General features: G+C 36.4%; 2 protein-coding genes across 3 annotated transcripts in view; one reads left to right on the top strand and one right to left on the bottom strand.

Annotated features, from left to right (window-relative positions):
• Positions 1 to 11,634, top strand: part of LOC144632055 (uncharacterized) — a 28,761-nt gene extending 17,127 nt beyond the window's left edge. The window contains exons 6-8 of one of the 2 annotated variants that reach the window (XM_078490665.1): positions 7,588 to 7,623; positions 8,512 to 8,656; positions 11,165 to 11,634. In XM_078490665.1, the coding sequence (XP_078346791.1) occupies positions 7,588 to 7,623; positions 8,512 to 8,656; positions 11,165 to 11,360 (377 nt within the window). In that variant the 3' untranslated portion in view covers positions 11,361 to 11,634. The remainder of the gene's footprint in view (positions 1 to 7,587; positions 7,624 to 8,511; positions 8,657 to 11,164) is intronic. The other variant, XM_078490671.1, reaches the window with a different exon arrangement.
• Positions 11,635 to 11,972: 338 nt separating this feature from the next.
• On the bottom strand, positions 11,973 to 16,738 carry LOC144632617 (leukocyte cell-derived chemotaxin-2-like). Its single transcript, XM_078491303.1, has 5 exons — positions 16,596 to 16,738; positions 14,969 to 15,071; positions 13,985 to 14,160; positions 12,683 to 12,865; positions 11,973 to 12,179 (listed from the first exon to the last, which is right to left on the bottom strand). Exons 1-4 carry the CDS (start codon positions 16,648 to 16,650, stop codon positions 12,684 to 12,686), a joined length of 516 nt encoding a protein of 171 aa, XP_078347429.1. The 5' UTR covers positions 16,651 to 16,738; the 3' UTR covers positions 11,973 to 12,179; position 12,683.
• Positions 16,739 to 17,872: the final 1,134 nt, after the last annotated feature.

Raw genomic sequence — 17,872 nt, 5'->3', positions numbered from 1 at the left:
TCATGATGGCTTTTGTGAGCTTCAATTTCTGGTTTCTGCTGAGTGATACAGTGTATGGTTTGTATTCAGTCATATATATTAACGTTACATAAAATACATTTGATTAACGAATCAAGCTTTGAGGAGAACTTTACCATTGACGATATCAACACCAAGCTCTTCTTCATGGAGAATGAGAGCATAAAGACTGTAATTTGCATTTGGAATCCCAGATAGTTTATAACTGAACTGGATTTTGGTCGATCCACTTTTGATTTCTTCTTCCTGGTTTCTCAGATCAAAATAGATGAGCCCATATAACTCTTGAAATGATTTCAGTGTTATTGTTGGAGAACTGTAATAAGCATTAAAATCTTTTTGATATTCCATCAATGTCCTGTATGCTTGTACGATCTCTGTATCTGGTTTCAGTTCTTCGTTTGGATAAAAAATACCGTTGCTTAGTTCAAGCCTTGCATTTGAAAATGTTCGGTTATTCGCGATGTTATATGTATTAAATAGAAACGGATTCTGTGTTTGATCATTCATTTTTGCATCATTAAGAGCCCATATAAAAACATGCCTCGGTTTTCGAATTGAAGAAGTAATCCTAAATGTACCTTGACGTTGTCTTGTTGACGAAGAAGTCTCTATCCTTTCTTTGAGATATGACCATGTATGGGGCTTTAGATATGTTTGAAGAAAAATCTGCTCACCCTCAGCATTAAATATCATTTTCGGAACCCATAAAACAAGCCTAGTGACAATAAACCTGCCAGGATCACCTCCAGCACGAAATATCACATTGTTATCAGTTTCAAGATTGACATCAATGGTTACTTTACCATTGGGTGCTATTTCTGTCTCAAAAGAGTTGAAAAAACCATATCTGTTCAATGGTAGTATGATGTTATTTTCAACAGCTTGCGTGAGTAATGCTTTTCTTTTTGCGAAACCCTCATTGTAGTTTACATTATCTCCATCAACGAAATTTCTTACTTCATAAGCATTACCAGCGTTGTTTGCACCGTGTTGTACTGCTCTCATTGTATATTTTTGAATCACAGCTCCGACGGCTGTATCAGGGTAATTAAACATGCTTGGTCCGACTGTTTCAGTGTAACTTGATGATAATTCAGTCAGATTTTTTACATTGATAGCATGATTAACCCCTGGTGCATCGAGAGCATTAACTCCGCTTAATTCAACCTTCAACTGATTGATAAGTGAATAACCGGAATTGACGGTTGCAACCCGATCAGCTACAGCATAACCAGTGTTATCCATCTTTGTGATTTTAAAATCGACAGAAAGGTATGAATTATACAAGTCAAAAGGATGAGTTTCACTGCTACTGTCAATGACGAAACGGTATCCACTCTTCTTTTGAGATTGATTGTTTGCAGGTAATGTTATTGGATTTTGTAATTCAAATGAGACATATTCATATCGTTTGCAATATTTCGAACTTCTGAAAGACATTATATAATAATGGTTTACATTATTTTACATGTTGGTTAATTTGTCGAATTCCAGACTGAGAATATCATTCCTCAATTGTTCTTCCGTCTTTTTCGTTCTTTCTGGTTGGAATTTTTTGTTTTCAGGATGTGATTGTAATAAGCTGACGATCATATCTCCCTTATTTTCTGATTCACTGTATTTTTTCAGTTTTTCTGTTTCTTTCTTGGTTGCTTTATTCAGTCTATTTTTGATGATGTTGCCAGTTTTATGTGCAACATGTTGTACTCCTTTTTTACCGGCTTTTTTTGCCAAATCTTTGGTGGTTTTACTTGTCAATGATTTTTTTGCAGTGGAAATCAAACTGTTCATAATACCACCTCCTTTTTGGTGATCATCAACTGGGTCACCGGTTTCAATGTCGATGTAGTATGACATACCGGTATTCATATCTCTCACTTTTCTGATTCTGCTCATATACGAATACGATATATAATATCACACTTCTTTCAACAGCAAAGTCAAGTTAATTGGTATATTATTGAGATGGATAGGGTTGTTCAATCCATCAGTGATATATATCCTCAATTCTTTGATGATGTTGGTATTGATTTTGTTGAAAAGGGGTCGAGGTATTGTTTCTTTTATTTCAAATGGATAAGATATCTGCAAATTGGCAACACTGAAACGATAAAGTACATCACCTTGCATCCCTGAAACAAGCGAGTCACTCAGAAGATTACAATGAATAAAAATGTTATCTACATTTCTCGTTATGTTAGGAGCATTGTGTCCATATTTTGATGATGTGATGATTTCTTTATTGAAACCAATCAGTTTTGAGAAATCACCTTCTCTGAGATCTAATCTATATCCATCTTCCAATTCGATATACACTTTCAATAATGATGATGAAAATTTCAGTGAAATACCTCTTCCCTTATCGTTTAAATCACCATTCACTTCGAGTATTTGTGAAATATAAGCATTAATGTCTGTATAACTATAATTTCCATCATGGAAAACGATTTCAACCCAATTTGCTCCAGAATCTTTGCTGTATTTTATTTTATTGTTTCCATAATTTGAAGAAATATTGAACCAAGAGTAAGTCATTTCAGCATTGTAAAGAGCCAAATAATATGTTTTATTCCTGTCTAGGACTATTTCAGGCACATGATTGATGGTGAAATCATGAGACATTGAATCTCTTATTCCATCATTGCTATCCAAAAACATCGGGATTTCCATTATATCATTAGATTACATTAATTGAGTCCTGACAAATTTATCGTATTGTGTTTTAGCTATCACACCTTGTTTGAGTAAATAATCAATGATCTGCCACATTTTATTTCTGAGAGCAATACTTGTATTACCAGCCCTTTTGCTTCCAGTCAACAAAGTCAATCTTTTCATCAAATCGTTTGGGTTTGAGTATATGATTGCACCTCCAATCAGTTTTGATTTCCCTGATGATCTGTGTTTTGGGATGTTTGATAACATATTGAGATTATTGAATATTTTGATTGCTTTTGATGAATACTTTTTCTTCGGATTAAACCTCTTTGTGATGAGATCAACGAGTGATTTGTCAGCAATGTCTTCATAAACCATTTTGCCATCTTTCACGGCTTCGATGACCATTTCATTGATTAATCTTGGCATATTTATGAGTAAACCACCATACTGTCCATTGTTTATCTTGTAAGCATTCCGCTTCGGCTGTTTGTAAGACCTGATACCTTCACCTGTTTTTTCCCTCAAATTGATTCCTTTTATAATAGTGCGATATTTACTCAATATCTCTTGATCTTTCCTTGCGTTATTTTTAATAATCAGATTTGAAGATCGTCTTTTTCCAGTAAGATGAGATATTGCTGATCTAACTTCTTTTTCATCTGGAATATCATTCAAATCAGGATCAAATCCATATTTTCTTATGATGTTTTTTTCACCTTGGTTGAAGATATGTTCTTCAACGACTTCTTTTTTTGGGACTTCTTCATCTTCATCTTCTTCTTCATTTTCTTCAGGTACTATGTCTAAAGGATCAAATTTTGATGGTAAATCACTTAACCAACTTTGAACCCCACTTTGTGAACCAGATGATGACATTGTTTCATTCAACATATCAACAGCTGAAATTAATTTTTCTTGTTTTTCATTCAAGTTTTCAATTAATTTATCTTGTTTTTTATCGATGGTTTCTTTCACCTCTTTCTGAGATGTTATAACGGGTTTGAATAATTCCTTGCTTTCAAATTGTCTTGATTGTTTTTCATCCAGTGTGTCTTTTATTTGTTTTCTGATTTGTCTTTTCAAAAGATTATTCTCATAATGCTTCTTCTGATTTTCTCTGAATTTTTCGATATCCATATATAATAGTTTAGATAAATGACAAAATTAATATATCAATTGACATAAATGCTGGAAGACAGATATTTTAATGTACACAATATATATATTGATGAAGATTCCAAACTATGACAACATCAAAAAAGAAGCCCAAAAACGAAGCTTAAATAACTTCTTGAATGAAGAATTCAGAATGCTCATTTGCGGTCAAAGCAATTGTGGTAAAACAAACCTTCTGATGCACATATTGAGAAAACCGCTCGTGTTTTATGACAAGATAATATTTTATACTCCGAATAGACATCAAGACAAAATAAAAGATCTCGAATCATTGATGGATGACATATCAAAAAAGGTTGGTTATGATGTGTTAGAGATTAAGACTGCTGATGAAATAATGGATACTGAAGAATATCCCAACAATAACAGAAAAATAGTGGTCTTCGATGATTTGATAAATTGTTGTGACAAAATTCAATCCAAAATAGCGAATCATTTCACTGACGGAAGACATCATAATATAACTCCCATTTATTTGAGTCAAAGTTACTATGATGTGCCTCAGAAAATAAGACTGAACAGTTCACATATGTTATTATATCCACCAGCCACAAAAAACCATTCCAATCTGATCGGCAAAGAAAACAGAATAGATCCCAATTTATTTGACAAACTGATGCCCTTCGAATTTTTGTTCATTGATAAAGAAAAGAGAAGCTGTAAAAAAAATTTTGATGAAATTGTATAATCAATATATATAATGGTCAAATCGTATTGTGTAAAACAGAAAAAAAAGACTGAATGCATACCTGATAGCGAGCGATATGTAAAAACCAAAAATGGCCGAACTATGATGAAATGCATATGCGCTGAATGCAAAATCACTAAAACCCGTTTTGTAAGCAACAAATCTGGTAAAGGACTCGGAGAATCGATCAACAATAAAATCGGCAATAAGATCCCAGGGTTTCAGCAGGCTCAAGACGTAGCATCCTTTATCATGGGTGCTACAGGAGGTGATAAAGATCTGTTCAAAAAGTATTGGAGTGGAGACATCGCAAAAGGTGCCTTCAACACGAAAACCGGATTATTCTCAAAGAAATTCTGGACATCTCCAAGTGAGCATCAAGATCCGTCATGCTCTGGAACCGTTTGGGATAAAAAAGCAGGGAAATGGAGAAATAAATACTGTGATTAATATCTAATCAATATATATATATGTGTCAGTCATACTGTGTTTCGTGTAAAATGAAAACTAATTCAATCAATCCAAAGACAGTCAAAAGTAAAAATAACAAGCTGATGGAAAAAAGTATTTGCTCAATATGCAGAAAAAATAAAAGCAAATTCATTAAAAAGAAAAGCGGGAGAGGTTTTGATATCCACAAAGCTATTCTGAAAGTAGCTCCAAAAGAAGGGTTTGTTATGCCCGGCCATAAATATACCGGCCCGGGTAATCCTCTTGAAAAACAGGTAAAATGGGATCCAAATACAGGTAAAATACTAAAAATATATCAGTCACCAACTGGTAAAACAGATGCTGTATCGATGCAACATGATGTAGATTACAGCGTCTGTGCAAATAAACCCTCAAAAGATCAGGTTAAATGCAAAAACGAAGCTGATAAAAAGATGGTAAAAGCCCTTGATGCTATCCCATGGAAAGACAGACAATGGGGTCATGCTATTGCAAGGAACACTATTGCTACCAAGGCTAAAGTAGGTATGGGTGTAAAACAAAAGAAGACAAAAAACGGAAAACGGCGTTGAGTAAAAATGATTGGTCTCAACAATTAGCCGATGAGTTACATAAACCAATCAGACGAAAATTTAAAACTAGAAGAGTAATATCAAATGGAATTGACGACATATGGTCTGCTGATTTAGTTTTTATGGATAAACTTTCAAAATGGAATAAAGGTTATAAATATCTATTGACTATAATTGACGTATTCAGTAAATTCGCTTGGGCTATACAATTGAAAGATAAGAAAGGTGCATCAATAACTAACGCTTTCAACAATATTGTCATTAATGACAAGCGTAAACCTGAATATCTCTGGGTCGATAAGGGATCTGAATTTTATAACAAAACATTCAAGGAATGGCTAAAGCAAAATGATATTAACATATATTCCACTTTTAATGAAGGTAAAGCTGTTGTTATTGAGAGATTTAATAGAACTTTGAAAAATAAAATGTACAAACAGTTTACTATTCAAGGTAATACACAGTATCTTGAAATACTTCCAAAAATAGTAAAAGAATATAATAATACAAAACATAGCTCTATCAAAATGACACCCACAGAAGCTTCAAAGAAAAAGAATGAAGGAACTGTTTACTTTAACCTATACGGTGATATGGAGCCATTATCAGCTAAACCAAAATTTAAGGTTGGTGACAAGGTCCGAATATCTAAGTATAAACGAATTGTTTTCGATAAGGGTTATACACCGAATTGGAGTGAAGAAATGTTCGTAATTACTAAGATCCAACATACTAATCCCATTACATACAAAATAAAAGATTTGAATGATGAAGAAATAAAAGGTAGCTTTTATGAACCTGAACTGTTGAAAGCAAAGCAGGATGTATTCAGAATTGATAAAGTGATCCGTAGAGACTACAAAAAGAAACAGGCTCTTGTCAAATGGAAAGGATATAATGATGATTTTAATAGTTGGATACCAATGAAGGATCTACAACATATATAAACGCACTATTAATGATATAAGAAATTAATATATTGTGTTATTAATATATAACAATTGATGTTTTGGAATGATAATATTGTTAATGGCCGATACCAGAGATGGTTTACCAAAGAAGACAAAATGGAAGCTATAAGGCGCACAAAAGCCCGTTATATGCGAAATACACGATGGTTTTGTGAGCAATGTAAAAAAGAGTACAGTCTGGGTAGCAAGTGGACCCATATAAGACAATCCCATTCGAACGCAGTATAAAAAAAGTTTGAAAAAGAGTATAAGAAGTTTTTTTTTATTTTGAACCTAAGGTTGAGTTAGGGTTGGTTTTTCAGGCTTGGTTTTACAGGCTTGGTTTTCAAACTTGATTCCATTTTGGTTTTCAGTTTGGCTTCGAGGTTTGGTTTCATTTTTGATTCTATTTTTGATTTCATTTTTGATTCCAGTGCTGTGCAGTAGTATAGGAGTTGGGGATGTAAGAGATTATAAAAATTTTTATGATCTCGTACCCCCAACTCCTATACTACTAACTCCACAAAGCATTACCAATGACAACACACCTTTATCCAAGAAACGTTGAACCCTTGACCATTTTTAAATCCCAGGTTATGGCTTTTTAACAACCCAGCCCTGGTCTATTTGACCAGAATTTCTTTGCATGCTGGTAAAGAACAAATTCTCTCTTTTTCCAAAGTTGCAAAATGGGTTATTCCAGAAAAAATCCACACACCCCAAACGGATGGGGTCGTTTTTTAACCCCCCTCTCACCTGGATTTCCTGAAGCACAAGACCCCCCCCCTTCTGTCTGGATGGAGCAAGAATACGAAAAAGTGAACGAGTGTTTACATTCTTAGCTCATTAAAATCAGTTGCCCTTTATTCTACTCTGCGCTAGATATAGTCCTAAAGTAATACGATTAGTAAAAAATATGATAAAAGAGTCAAATAGTCATTCCTCTTCGCCTGCTTTTCGAGACATAAGGTCAGTCCCGTCCACTGAAGATCGAGAACTTCTAAATCAAAATCTTTTGATGGGTTCTCTTTAATTTTATATCTTGTTTTAACGTTTTCTGCTGTAAAAGGACCTGTGAAGGAACTTAGATTATCATTTATGTCAGGTGAGAAATATATGAACAAAAATATAATCTACTTTTTCAGGATGATACTGATCATGAGGGCGCTGAAGTGTCACCGAACTAAACGTTCGAAGCGCTTGAATTATCGGTTGAAATGAACCCTGCAGAAGACCTTTTGAAGTTCAACCTCCCCTCCCACCTGGATTTCCAGAGCCTTTTACCCCCCTCCCGTGAGAATTTCCAGAATCCCATCAGTCGGGGGGGGGGGGGGTGGATTTTTCCTGGAACAACCCAATGAAAGAAAATACCTAAAAGTGCTGGCAAAAAAGACTGTGGCTGTCACAGTGTGTCTCCAATATTTGAGGCAGATACCCCGTAAAGGACTGGAAATAAGCGTTGGGCTTTCAAAATATTTCTCAGACTCATTTAATAATTTATCAAGTTAAAACAAAAAAAATCATAACCCTGAAAGAGGCTTGGATAGCTGGTCTTATTCAGCATAGATTTTTTATGATTTTATTTCTCTGCTTACTCCGTAGTTTTTGTTTTGATTGAAAAGATATATAAAACACTTGAGACAGTGTTTCATCAACTATCCATTAAAACACCTCGAATGTCGTCCAAAATACTCTGCTGCGTGTCGTATTTTCAACTCTCTTCCTCTGTCTTTCAATATCGATGAAACACTGTTTCGGATTACTTCAAAACACATTACAACTTCTTCAGTCACCAGTGAACATTGATAACGTCAAGTGGTTTAAGTGTTGATATGGTGCCAAACTCTGTTAAGCTTGATAAAAAGTGTAATATAGAACTTAGCAGTAGGGGAATTCTGGTTATTATAAACATTGGGAACAAAAGCTGTCAAACTTCAGTAATAAAGTGAGTGCAGTTTTGAGCTAATGTTTTCGTTTTCTGATCTAATTTCAGTGAATGGCGAGGTTCCTTGTAAATTCTGTGTCTCCAAGCAGCGGAAGATTGAATACGACCTGGCCCACCAGCCTACACCAGTGGAAAGAAATATAATTCAACAGGAGTCAGAGATATTTATTACACCTGAGAGCTCTGAAGAAAGGTACAGAAATCTGAGACTAGTTCCTCTTTTCCCTTGCATTTGGTCAGTGTGAAAAAATAAAATAAATTTGTTGATAATATTTGAACTACAGAACCAAAAATTGAGAAATACTTTAAAATGCTGATGATACCCCCCTCAAAATAAGACCCCCCCCCACACACAAAATTTCACCCCCTCCCCCCCAACAAGAAAATCTTAGATGCAAAAATCCTTTCAGTGCTAATCAATAATAAGCTCGTCCCCTCCAATTATTAGCCCCACATTGAAGATTTTCTTTTGTGTTTTATGTTGTTACAAGATTTGTGATGCACACTAACGACTGTAGCACTTGTTTAATATATGTTTGACGTTTCATGTTGTTTTGTCATAGAGTCTCACCATCAGGTATTCTTGTATCTGATTTGTAGTTTAAAATCATATTAAATGATTTTTCAAACTGCAGTCGAACCTCTCCTTATGGTGACCTCTATAATAATTTTTTTACGGACAGAAAGAAACCAAAATTCAGATTAACTCTACCTCTGTAATACAGACACCCCAGGGGGGGGGGGGTACTCCGGTTTGTAAATGACGGGGATGATCGAATGGAGGCAAAACTCAGGACCCAAAAAAATCCTTAAGTCTTCCGACATTACCCAAAAAAATCCCTGGACCAAAAATAACCCCCAAAAAATCCCTTATCAAATTACCCCTAAATTGCCAGGGGCAATAACATAACACAAAGAACGCTCGTTTTGTTTATTCATCATACCATAAATACGCCAAGGCCGCGCCAAGGCACTTTAGTTCGTTTTTAATACCCCCAAAAATCCCCTATCTAAATCAAGTCACCCAAGAAAATACTTGCCAAATTTTCCAACCCAAAAAAATCCCGGAATCGAAAATTTCAAACCAAAAAAAATCCTTCGATCATCCCCGTCATTAACAAGCCGGAGTACCCCCCCCCCCTCCGGGACAGACACCTCATAATACGGATACTCTTCCCAGTTCCTTTGTTGTCGGTATTAAAGAGGGTTGACTGTAGTTCGATTTGTGCTTTCCTTTGTTCCAGATTATCATCATAATCCTAAGACAAAGAAAATTACAAATCAAACCACTTCAAAATTATTTAAAGTTATTTTATACTACAACATATGCACCAAACGTTTTCTAGTCGCAACATCACATTCAATAATATTCAAACATTTCCAAAAATAAAATTCTTTCCTATAATAAATGCGTCTTCCGCTGCCACCCCCCGAAAATAGGCCCACCGAAACCTTCTTATCAGAATTTTGCAGTATTATTTGTCCCGAATTTTAGAGACTCGCTGTCGTCTTAACCAGCACGTTTTTCTTAGCATTTGATGTTTTGCAGTTCACACACTGACAGACTAAAGGTGGATTTCCACTGTCGCGTTTTTGTTTACGCACGTTAACGCGCGTAAAAATTATAAACGTACGTAAAATGAAATTTTACGCGCGTGATTACGTGCGTCGAATTTACGTTGTCCAATTTCCAATGCCACGTTTTTTTTCAGGTATTTACGCACGTGACGCGCACGTTTACGCGCGTAGCGATTTTGGGGGTTTTGAAAAAAGTTGAACCGAGTTCAACTTTTTTCGCGGTTGTCTGCGGTTACGCAACGATTTACCCAATCATACTTTTGGATTTCGTCACATGTCACCACTTACCATGTGGAAAACCATTTTGTTTTAAATCGCCCATCGATTTACTTGGGAAAACATTTAGATGTAAAAACACTTCTTATCGAGAAAGTCTTAAAATTTCAAGAAATAATCTATAGAACTGGCTACAAAACCAAATTACACGAACGCAGTAGTGAAAGAAAGCGCCTGGCGTCAGGTCACGTAGACTTTGAACCGGGAATCCGGGAAGGTCGCCTCAAATCCTCTTTTACTTGATGGTGTCTTTCGGAAGTATTTATAAAATGCCTCTTGGTCATATTCACGCATTTCTTTTTCTAGCGTTTGGTACAAAGTGTTTTCATGGCAGCCATGTTGGAAGAGTCAAACAACAAGATATTTGCATAAAAATGTTAATGATTTTTTCCCAAAGGAAAAACAACTTATTGTTTCACTTCTCCAAAATGGCCGACAATCACGCACTCTATTCAACAACTTGATAATTCAGTATGGCGGGCATTTACGCACGTTCAACGCGCGTAAAAAGGAAACGCTTTTTATTACTTTTTACGCGACAGTGGAAATTTGCCTACGTATCTTTTTTTACGCACGTTTTACGTACGTAGATATTTACGCGTCAGTGGAAATCCACCTTAAAGGTGGATTTCCACTGTCGCGTTTTTGTTTACGCACGTTAACGCGCGTAAAAATTATAAACGTACGTAAAATGAAATTTACGCGCGTCGATGCGTCGACGCGCATTGACATTTGGGGGGTTGAAAAAGTTGAACCGAGTTCAACTTAAGTTAAGTTAAAGCTAGCCATAGAACGCATTCTCCATTATCATCCCTCCATGTTTACAATCTCTTTCATTCTCCTTCAGCGATCCCAGAGTGCAACATGTTCGTTCATCCCATTCTTCAAGAAGACCTGGGTCCAAATCAAGCGGTGTTCAGCAAGTTCTCCCAAAACGAGACCTGGCGACCAAGTACTTTGGAGAACATCTCTTCTCACTTCCGGTTAGCGTCACTGGGTCAGAGTCGGTCTTGAGTGCCAACAAAACCCGTCGAAAAAGATAATCTTAATTTTTAAATCTTGATGGATGTTACCTGAATCACGTTTTTGAAAATTAAGCCAGACATAGGCAATGGCCTTGTATATTTAAAAATTTTGTATTTTAGTCAATGTTGATTGTCAGATTTTATAACTAGCAAGGTAACAGTGTATTTATGGAAAGCAATATATTTGACAGTGAAAACAAATTCAAGCGACATGTGCAGAGACACTCGTAGCCAGTAGCAAATATTGTTTGTGACAACTTTGTACATACACAATAAAATATATTTTCGTAAAGTTACATCTACAAAATTTAGCCCAAACGTCAAGTCTCTTTGTAGCTCATGGGGCGATTCCCGTCGGGCACTCAGAGTTGTTTCTTTGTCCCACGCTCGTGACATAATGAACATTGTATCCTTCCCATTCTACTGCCGAGCTTATAAATTTACCATCTTTTTCTATCAGCGAATAATGAGGGGCCTGAAGGGGTAAAATGAGAACTGGGATTTGGGCAAATTTTCCTTGTACCCAATGTGGTACAGTTTTTTTTTAATGGGACGTGTGCAGCATGTCGGGCGATACGAACAAGGAAATGTGCGAGTACAGGCTGCGGAAAAGCAATATTTCCAGCTCAGTAATGTTCGTGTTACTTTTATTGCCGTACAGTTTTACACTGATTTCTTTGTCAGTCTACCACTATTTGATTATAATAATAAAACAAATAAACAGCATAGCGGCAATTCGCTTAATTACATTACTTATTTGTTTAAAGAAAGTCAATGAAGGCTTTATTGTTCACTCTTGCTCAGTTGTGATCTCCACCGGATCGCAGACAGCAGATCCTGAAGAAAATGAAAATCAATAATCTGAAATTCAAGAGTCGTGATTACTGAGAAATGTAAAGCACATGTATTGCTCTGTTTTTGTTATCCTAATTTGATTTGAATTGATTTGATACGTTGTTTTCATACTCGCTACTATGGTTTACGAGTTATTTTAGTCTAAAATAGCCTATAGATTTTTCCCTTTCTGGCAAGAAATAAAATATACTAAAGGACTGGCAAGATCGACACTTATCGGTATATTTTTTTTAAACGCAAAAGTTAATAAAGACATTAAAATGATTGGTGATAACAATTCCGAATTCCGCCTCCCGTCCGTCCGTCCGTCCGTCCTTTCGTTCGTCCGTCCGTCCCGTCCGTCCGTCCGTCCGTCCGTCCGTCCGTTATCGTTCGTTCGTAATCGTTCGTTTGTTTGTTTGTTCGTTCGTTCTCTAGATAATTCAACGTATCAGCGATCGATCATTTTCTCGGTCCTCTTTTTTATCACAGTAAAAACGCCTTACCTTAACAAACATAAGGAGTGGGATCCACTCTCCTGCCGTTCTTGTACATCTGCAGATGGACGTGTTGCGTCATACCGGGGCTACCAACAGTCCTGTCAATACTGTAACCGACGAAGTCCCCTGCATCTACTTCCTCTCCACTGTCAACTTCCTTTGACACGTAAAACAGCAAGACTTCGTAGCCTAAAACAACACAAATACAAAATTATTTTGTAATTATTGTTGTACAACATTTATTCCTGTTCCCTGTGTATTTAATTTTTTTTGAAGTGATATTAGTGAATGAGATGTTATATGGGTAGCAAATAATGCGCCATATCTGGTGAAAAAATTGTTCAGCAAAATCTTTTTTTAAAGTCAGGTCATAGTGGATTATCTCAGATAGCCGTTTCGTTTGTCTGAAATAACAATTAGACCGCTATGAACAGATACTAAAAAAATCAATGTTCTCTTCGAACCGTTTTTAGTTTTTAACATTCGCATGAGACACTGCCTAAATTATAAAATTGTATGCACAGCTAGTGTCTGAGCCCATTGTTATGCAAAATGTTTAGCTGAGACTGCGTAGATTCTTTTTTTGTCTCTCTTTCTAGTGTTGTAGTTATTTTTTTAAGTTTGACACGAATATTAAATAAAGTTTAGAGAACAGGTCAATTTACTTCTTAACATGCTTATTCATGTAAATCCGATTCATGCGGCTAAAGCAACCTGAAGGGAGCCAAATTTCGTATGATTAAGGATTTAAAGGGACCGTGTCACGGATTTTAGCCAAACTTAGGCATAGGAAATGACCATCAAATTTGTTTAAAAGTATAAAATAACCTCTTAAAACAGCGAAGGAATATTTAAATAACACACCAAATGCAAAAGAAGGTACGGATGGCCAAAAGTGTCGAAGATTGTAAGGGATTGCGATGTGGGCTTTTGAAATATGTTCCGGCGGAACAGTTTTCAAAGTTAATCTTGTCTGCTTGTAACTTTAATTTATGACGCCCGGGAGACACATTTAGCTGCAAGGAAGCTATGGTTTTGTCATTTAGTATCAAAAAATTAATTTCTTTGCAAACATTTAGTTTCATAGCGAATATTTGACAAAATTTAATAACATAAGATTAACTTAGCCGTGACATAGTCCCTTTAAGGTATTTTAGTTTAACAAAAAATGTTAATATACATAATAAAAAAAGAAATTGAATTCATTTGAGAAAAATAATAATCTACAGTTATTTTTAAACTAAATCGTTTCAAGTCAATAAGAAATTACTGTATTTGAATAAATGATTCACTAATGATAGTTTTTACCATCCCATGCTCCAGTTCCTTCCAGCGCGATACCGGTGTTGAAAGGCTTGTCGTAATTTTTGTCGCCATACGGATACACTATGACCTCACCGGTAACTTCAGCAGGGATAGGTGACCAGACCCATAAGCCTGCAGTGCACACGATATCAATGCCTGGGTGTTTGCGTCCCCCGGTTCTGCATCGAGAAAAAGAAGCCCCTCAGGAATAAAACTTACATTTAAAAATAAGCCGGAAGATCATTCAACAGTTTAAGAGACATACAGTAAAACATGTTTGCGATACGTTTTAATGAATGTCGGTTGTACGCGAAACAATACGTGCCTATACTATACACTGCCTTTGTAGGGAGATAAACTAGGAGAACATGTCTTTCAGGGCCACCAATCAAAAGTCAGTAACATTTTCATTATAACCAGTCCGCCCTCTACCAACTACCTCTCCACAGTGGAAAGTTAATCCTGCCAGTGTGACTGTTTACGACAGGTTCGACTGTATCAAAGACTCTAGATTAGGTGCATGTGTTTTAAGAATATCACATGGTAACTTGTCATCGGAAACGCTCAAACATTCATAACGGACCAAAAAAGTTGCTGTTCAACAAAAACATCGCAGTGTTGCCGCATAAAATAACAATAAAACACAGATGTCCTGTCGTTGTGCGTAGTAGTCTTTGATTATTTCGCTCAAATTCGATTGACTAAAAATCAACTTTGAGCGCACCCTCACAAAATCTCTGTTTTGCAATCAGACTTTGCTAGAATCCGCTTTCTTAGTTCTGGCCAAACGAAAGCGAGGTATGGAGGACAAGATCGCTGTCTAATTTGACATTCCACTTTAGTGTGCATGGAAGAGTTATAACACCTTAATGCGACCTCTAATTATAGCATATACTGTAGTCTAGTTTCTTCCAAATTGACACTGAGAGTAGCTAAAACAAAACACGGTACGTGTATCCACATAAAATCAGACGAAAGTCATCATACCTTCGAGCTCCATAGTATCCACAGCCCAAACCATGTGGATCACATCCTCTTATTTGGTTACCAGGATTGCCATAGCAGAGCTGTGCAAAGCATTTGCTTTCACCTGGGATATACAATCAGTATAAAAAAGGGAGTTAATGCTACAACAGCAACAAACAGTTACACCTATTTGCATGCACAAAAAATTTGAGAGGGGGTGGTTAAAGTTCCGAAGACAAAGGCAGCATTCTAGTTGAACTCAGGAACTGCTTTTAAGCCCTTTAGGAGGAGTCTTTAGATCATGACCTCAGTAGTCTTCACTGGACAGTGAGAGAAGCTGAAGAGAACATTCGTGGGAGACGGAAGAAGAGAGAAAGAATAATGGATACAACAAAGAACAAGGAACAAGACCACGCAAAGAAAACAGATGAAGGAGAAGATAAATTCAACAAGATCGAAGAGAGTAAAAGATCGTTACAGAAAGAAATTCCAAAACCTGGATAAGGAGATGAAGAGGGTGGCCAGCAGGGACAAAAAAGACTACGTCGAGAACCTGGCTGAGGAAGCAGAAGGGGCTGTAACAGGGCAAGGCCTGAAGACACTGTATACCATCTGGAAGGCACTCAGGGGTGGATGCAGCAGTAGAAACATGTCTGTAAAGAATAAGAACGGCAGAGTTTGATCTTGAGCAGAGCATAATCTGAAGAGATGGCAAGAGCATTTCCACAGTATCCTTCGTCGACCAGAAACTAAACACACAATCTCGAGGAGTTTCGACCGTACCTTGGCTCCAAGATGGCTACCGATAGAGACTCAGAGTCAAAGATTTAAGTAAGGCTCTCTAAGGTAGGACAAGCGTTTGCCGCTCTCAAGAACATTTGGTGTAAGAAGGCGATCATCTTAAAAACTAAACTCCACTTCTTCAAGAGTAACGTTCTCGTCACTTTGCTGTATATAGGTGCAAGTCATGGAAGACCACAGAATCGCTGTTTACCCTGCATCCTATCTATCTATCCTAAACATCTTTTAGCTACACAAGATTTCGAACGCAGAGCCACACCGAATAACCTGAACGGACAACATCAGCTTCGTGGTACAGAAGAGAAGGTCGTGCTGGATCGGCAAAGTCCTCAGAATGGAGCCATCAGTCACATCCCCGGAGTCGCCATGCGGGCCCCACATGGAAAAAGAGCAAGAGGAAACCGAAAAGGAAGGAAGACCGGAAAGTTAGAATTATTAACAAAGTAAGAGAATATTTCAAGTACTGTAGTAGGTTTCTTTTTTTTTTTTTTAAATTTTTTTTTTCTTTTTTTTTTTTTCTCGGGGCTTAAAAAATAAAAAAATTTTCTTTTTTTTTTTTTAAAAAAAAATTTTTTTTTTTTTTTTTTAGTGAAAAAAGAGTTTTCCGCCAGAGAAAAAAAAAAAAAAATTAACAAAATAAAAACTACACTATTTGAGAACTATGGCCTATTTTATTTCTGATTCAACTGTCACGAGACAGCGCACAACACGAATTTGAAAAGCTCTATCGTCCTCTGTATGAACTTTTCCTAGTTTGTATCGTAAACCATCGTAAGACTAGAAAAGGCGTATTATTTATCGGGTAACAAAATTTGCTGAGGTTTGGTTTTCAGTACAGTCAACTAACCTTCCTGACATTGAATGAGTCCAACCACGACAACAATAACAAGCGAGAGTTTCATGGTTAACGCTGTAGAATTCCTCACCAACTGTGGCGATGAAATCTGCGGGAACAGCAGATTGAATGCTCCGTATTTATATCATTTCTCTGTGATATTTAGACGAGCTTGTTCGGAGAAGAGCCTATTATTTATAGCCTTTTTCTTGAGATAACAGCTTGTTTGCCTGGAACGTGCTTATGCGGTCGATAAGAGATTGAACGATGGCGCCATAAGCTGATTTCCAGCCTGATAACTACTTTGTTTGCCTGACAATCATGCTAGTTTAATACCAATTTTCAGATGAATATTTTATGCCTCTTTACTGGCTCCGTGATTTCGAAAAAAAAATAAAATTACCACACACAAACTACTTTAGAAATTACTCAAGTTTACCTGCAGTGCAAGCCCAAATTATCAGGCCGAAGCGGAATCTTTACTTTCTTATTTTTTAAGGTTAATATCTCCCTAAAATACTTGTACTGTGATTTTTGTCAAGCTTTGCTTATTGGGAGGGGGTTCTACTACCGTTTAGCAGTAGCCGCGCTTTGTTTATACGAAATAATCGATTGTTTCTTATTCCGAACTAGGAATTGTTGATATATATTTATTTTACAGAAACAACGTAATTGCTGAATACAAATCAAGAGAAAAACAAATGATAGGTCGCCATACTTGTTAGCGAGAAAATGACGATTTACCTCTCTGGCGCATAAAGAAAGAACCGCCACTTTTTTAATGTGCGTGCGCTAATTATGCATGAAATTATGCAAAGTGAGAATATATGCATTACTAAGGAATGACCTTAAACGATAACTTTATAAGCATTTAGGCATGACATTGGCGAGAAGCAGGTTTAATATCAATATCATGGTAGTTTTGGCCTTAATGATAAGTATAGATTTCACTTCTAAATTTAACTATAAGTGGTTTGTCAATTTGAGCTTTCTTTTGTTTTAACTACCGATTATTAGAATAAATAAAGGTCTTCTGTATTGTCTTTACTTATCTCCCCCGCTCTGACCGGCCAGCACAAGCGACGTACGCCGAAACAATATACGTAACTAGAACCATGTGCCTGATAACAACAACAGCAACAACTTCAAAACAAAAACAAGAAGCTTTATAGCCCTTGTCCGAAGAGGAAATCTCTTAGCTTTTGAAAAAGCGAAAGGAATTAAGTCGCACACTCTAACAAACTCATCTGATGTCATTTCCACTAGTTAGCCAAGGGTTGCCTTTAAAA

Source organism: Oculina patagonica, chromosome 1 (genome assembly GCF_052425735.1).
Source record: "Oculina patagonica isolate OP01 chromosome 1, crgOcupat, whole genome shotgun sequence".
In the NCBI taxonomy this organism is placed as follows: domain Eukaryota; kingdom Metazoa; phylum Cnidaria; class Anthozoa; order Scleractinia; family Oculinidae; genus Oculina; species Oculina patagonica.
Note: the sequence above shows the minus strand (reverse complement) of the source record. Positions and strands in the feature narration are given on the sequence as shown.